The sequence below is a fragment of the Myotis davidii genome, unplaced genomic scaffold (assembly GCF_000327345.1).
Source record: "Myotis davidii unplaced genomic scaffold, ASM32734v1 scaffold129, whole genome shotgun sequence".
NCBI lineage: Eukaryota > Metazoa > Chordata > Mammalia > Chiroptera > Vespertilionidae > Myotis > Myotis davidii.
The window spans coordinates 86,411-90,442 of NW_006383019.1; the positions used below are offsets into that span (position 1 = coordinate 86,411).

A 4,032-nucleotide genomic window follows, 5' to 3' on the forward strand; every position below is an offset into this window, starting at 1 on the left:
CGCCCATGTCGGCAGGGCTGTCTGGCCGTGAACAGAGACACTGAGGCTGAGTTGCTCTGTGTGCAGTTGACCTGCGAGAAGGCATGAGCTGTCCTTTCTCCAGCACAGGCCCATCTACACGAGTCTCCTGGCTGTGCAGGTGGTTCCCGGGCGGATCGGACGTGTCCTCATCATCCCGATGGTCCTGCAGAGGGGCTCCCTAACCCACTGAGCCTTTTCGAAGATAGATTTTTTAGGTGAGAAATAACATCTCTGTAGAAGGAGACACCTGTCTGTCTGTTTTCCCTTAGGGAGCGGAGAGTATCACCACGTACACGTTCAACACTCACAAGGCGCAGCATACCTTCTGCAAGAGATGTGGGGTGCAGAGCTTCTACACCCCCCGCTCCAACCCCGGTGGCTTCGGTGAGTAACGGGAACGGCACAGCTCGGGGGACACCCAGCCACCGGGCTGCCCGGGGCACATCTGGTTAGCAAAGTGGGCACTGCGTGCTCGGCTTGCCCCTGCGTGGCGAGACCATCCCGCATGCCTGTTTCAGAGGAACAGACAATGGGACGGAAGCCTGGCTCTGGTCGGTCAGATGCCAGTCCCGTCCTGACCTCATCCTGGTGCTGCCAGCGCTGCCTCACGGGGCTGGCACTGAGGGGACAGCGAGCAGGGGAGAGATGGGGGGGCCTGTGGGAAGGGGGGTAACAATGGTGGTTACAGGGATAAGGAAGGAAGATCGAAGAGCATTGATAATGCCCTTCAAACTTTTTGGTTCAAAACAGAAACAGGAGAACTCCCCAAAGTCCCTCTTCCGGTCCTACTTGATCTGGAGGCAGAAATGGCCTTTAGACGGTTGTTCAGAACGACGCCCCTTGCCATGTGAATTGAAGCAGCGGTGGGGACGTCCCACAGGGATCTCGTTCCTGTGGAGGCGCAGCCTCCAGGACTGGGGCAGCTGGGCCGTGTCCTTGCCTCGCGGTGGGGAGGGCAAGGCACCACCTTGCTCTTGTGCGCTTTTCTCAGAGCAGCTGCTGCTGGTTCCCATGCGTCACCTGGTGGCGCCTTTTCCCTACCACGGAGCACAGGAAGGCTTTGGACAGTGTCAACTCCCGTACAGATGGGGTGGCATTTAATGCTTAGAAGCCACCTGGCTTGGCCAGAAAAGGCCTGTGAATTCTGCAGACTGTCAGTCAGAGATGGGTCCAGGCGGAGCCTTTCTGCTCTGTACTCAGCCGGTCCTGACGGATGGCCCGCCGTGGCCTCCCTGGCTGAGGAGGCTGATCCCCGTCTCAGAGACAAGCCAAGTAAGCAGGACCCTGTAGGCTCACATGCAGCCCAGTGATGCTCGCAGGTGTGGGTTTGTCCAAGAGCCAGTAGAGCACCTGGTCTCACTCATACTGGGGACCCCTTTCTCTGTGCCACTTCCCCCAGGAATCGCCCCACACTGTCTGGATGAGGGCACTGTGCGGAGTATGGTCATCGAGGAATTCAATGGCAGCGATTGGGAGAAGGCCATGAAGGAGCACAAGACCATCAAGAACATGTCTAAAGAGTGAGCGCCCGCTCTCTCCCTTTCTGGAAAGGAGGAATGATGGGGCCAGCAGCATGGCTGCCCCCCTCTGCCTCGGTGGTGCCGGCGAGCATGGCTGCCCCAGACTGCCGGGCTCAGGCCGGCCACCAGCTCCCGCTCTGCCCTTGACTCCAGCTACATTTCCTTAGGCAGCTCTTTGTCCTCCGTCAGCCTGGACTTTGATGTAGACTAGTTGACATCCTCTTTCTCTTCCCAACTTTTGTGTGATCTTTTAGAAAAATAAATATTTTAATATTAAAGCAGTTACAGTGATTTATAATTTTCTTTGTCCTTTGATTTTGCTTCTGATTATAAGTCTTTTACCTCCTTGGTTAAGTTTATTCCTAAGTATCTTAATTTTTTTGTTGCAAAGGTAAGTGGGATTGTTTGTTTAATTTCTTTTCTGAGAACTCATTATTGGTGTATAAAACAACCATAGACTTTTGGGTGTTGTTTTTGTATCCTGCTACATTGCCAATTTCATTTATTAAATCTAGTAGTTTTTTGGTGGAGTCTTTAGGATTTTCTATGTCCAATATCATATCACCTGCGAATAATGAGTTACTTCCTCCTTTCCAATATGGATGACTTTTAATTCTTCTTGTCTGATTGCTGTGGCTGGGACTTCCAGTACTATGTTGAATAAGAGTGGTGAAAGTGGACATCCCTGTCTTGTTCCTGTTCTTAGGGAAAATTGTTTTAGTTTTTGCCCATTGAGTATGATGTTGGCTGTAGGTTTGTCATATATGGCCTTTATCATGTTGAGATATGCTCCCTCTGTTCCCACTTTGCTAAGAGTTTTTATAAAAATGGGTGTTGGATTTTGTCGAATGCCTTTTCTGCATCTATTGATATGATCATGTGATTTTTGTCTTTCAGTTTGTTTATGTGATGTATCACATTTATTGATTTGTGAATATTGTACCAGCCTTGCATCCCTGGAATGAATCCTACTTGGTCATAGTGTATGACCTTTTCAATATATTTCTGGATCTGATTTGCTAATATTTTGTTGAAGATTTTAGCATCTATGTTCATCAGGGATATTGGTCTGTAATTCTCTTTTTTTTTTGAAGTGTCTTTATCTGGTTTTGGAATGAGGATAATGCTGGCCTCATTAAAGGAGCTTGGAAGTATTCTTTCCTCTTGGATGTTTTAGAATCGTTTGAGGAGGATATTGTGTTAGTTGTTCTTTGAAGGTTTGACAAAACTCCCCTGTGAAGCTGTCCAGATGCAGGCTTTTGTTTGCTGGAGCTTTTTTGATGACTGCCTTCATTTCATTAGTTTTATTGGCCTATTCAGGTTTTCTGATTCCTCCTGATTCGGTTTTAGAAGAATGTATTTTTCTAGGAATTTGTCCAGTTCATCCATATTGTCCAGCTTGTTGGCATATAGTTTGTTTTTTTAGTCTCCATGTCATTTATTTCTGCTCTAATCTTTATTATTTTTTTCTTCTACTTACTCTAGGCTTTTCTTGTTGTTCTCTTTGTAATTCTCTAAGTTGTAGGGTTAAGTAGTTTATTGTTAATTTTTCTTGTTGTGTTTTTTGAGGTATGCCTGTAACACTATGAACTTCTCTCTCAGGACTGCTTTTGCTGTGTCCCAGAGATTTGGGGTTGTTGTGTGTTCATTTTAATTTGTTTCCAGGAAGTTTAATTGTTTTTTTTAGACATTAAAAAGTAATACATACTTTTTTAATTTCAGAGAGGAAGGGAGAGGGAGAGAGAGAGAGAAACATCAATGATGAGAGAGAATTATTGACGGGCTACTTCCTGCACACCCCCCAACCCCCCCACTGAGCTCAAGCTCTCAACCCATGCATGGCCTGACCGGGAAACAAACTGCAACCTCCTGGCTCATAGGCCAACGCTCAGCCACTGAGCCACACTGGCCGGGCCCATCTTAATGTTTTTTAAGTGTATAGTTCAATAGTGTTAAATGCATTCACATTGTGCATCCAATTTCCAGAACTGGTTGTCTTGCAAAACTTAACTTCTACAAGTTACCCATTAAACAACAAGTTAGAATCTACATTTTTAAAGGAAGCAAGATTTAGAAAGATAGATGGGAGAAGCAACTATGAACAGGTATGGGCACATTTTAATGACAGGTGAATTGGACACTTGTGATGGAAGAAGTAATAGAAGAGAGCAGAAAAGTATGTTGAAGTCAGACTATGGACTGTCCTAGATATTAGGTTCAGGAATTTGGCCTTCATTTCACAGGTATTGGGATCCCTGTACAGCTTTGAACAGGATAAAGAAAGCTTGGCCTGTTATGCACTCTCCTTTTTTCTTTTCTAAGTTAAGTGTGTGTGTATGTGTATTTTTTAAAATATATTTTATTGATTTTTTACAGAGAGGAAGGGAGAAGGATAAAGAGTTAGAAACATCCATGAGAGAGAAACATCGATCAGCCGCCTCCTGCACATCTCCCACTGGGGATGTGCCCGCAACCCAGGTACATGCCCCTG

At 46.2% G+C, this 4,032-nt stretch overlaps 1 protein-coding gene across 1 annotated transcript in view; it reads left to right on the plus strand.

Annotated features, from left to right (window-relative positions):
- CENPV (centromere protein V) overlaps positions 1-1,816 on the plus strand; it is a 16,440-nt gene extending 14,624 nt beyond the window's left edge. The window contains exons 4-5 of the mRNA XM_006779300.2: positions 291-405; positions 1,421-1,816. Coding sequence (XP_006779363.1) covers positions 291-405; positions 1,421-1,545 — 240 coding nt within the window. The 3' untranslated portion in view covers positions 1,546-1,816. The remainder of the gene's footprint in view (positions 1-290; positions 406-1,420) is intronic.
- The last annotated feature ends 2,216 nt before the right edge of the window (positions 1,817-4,032 follow it).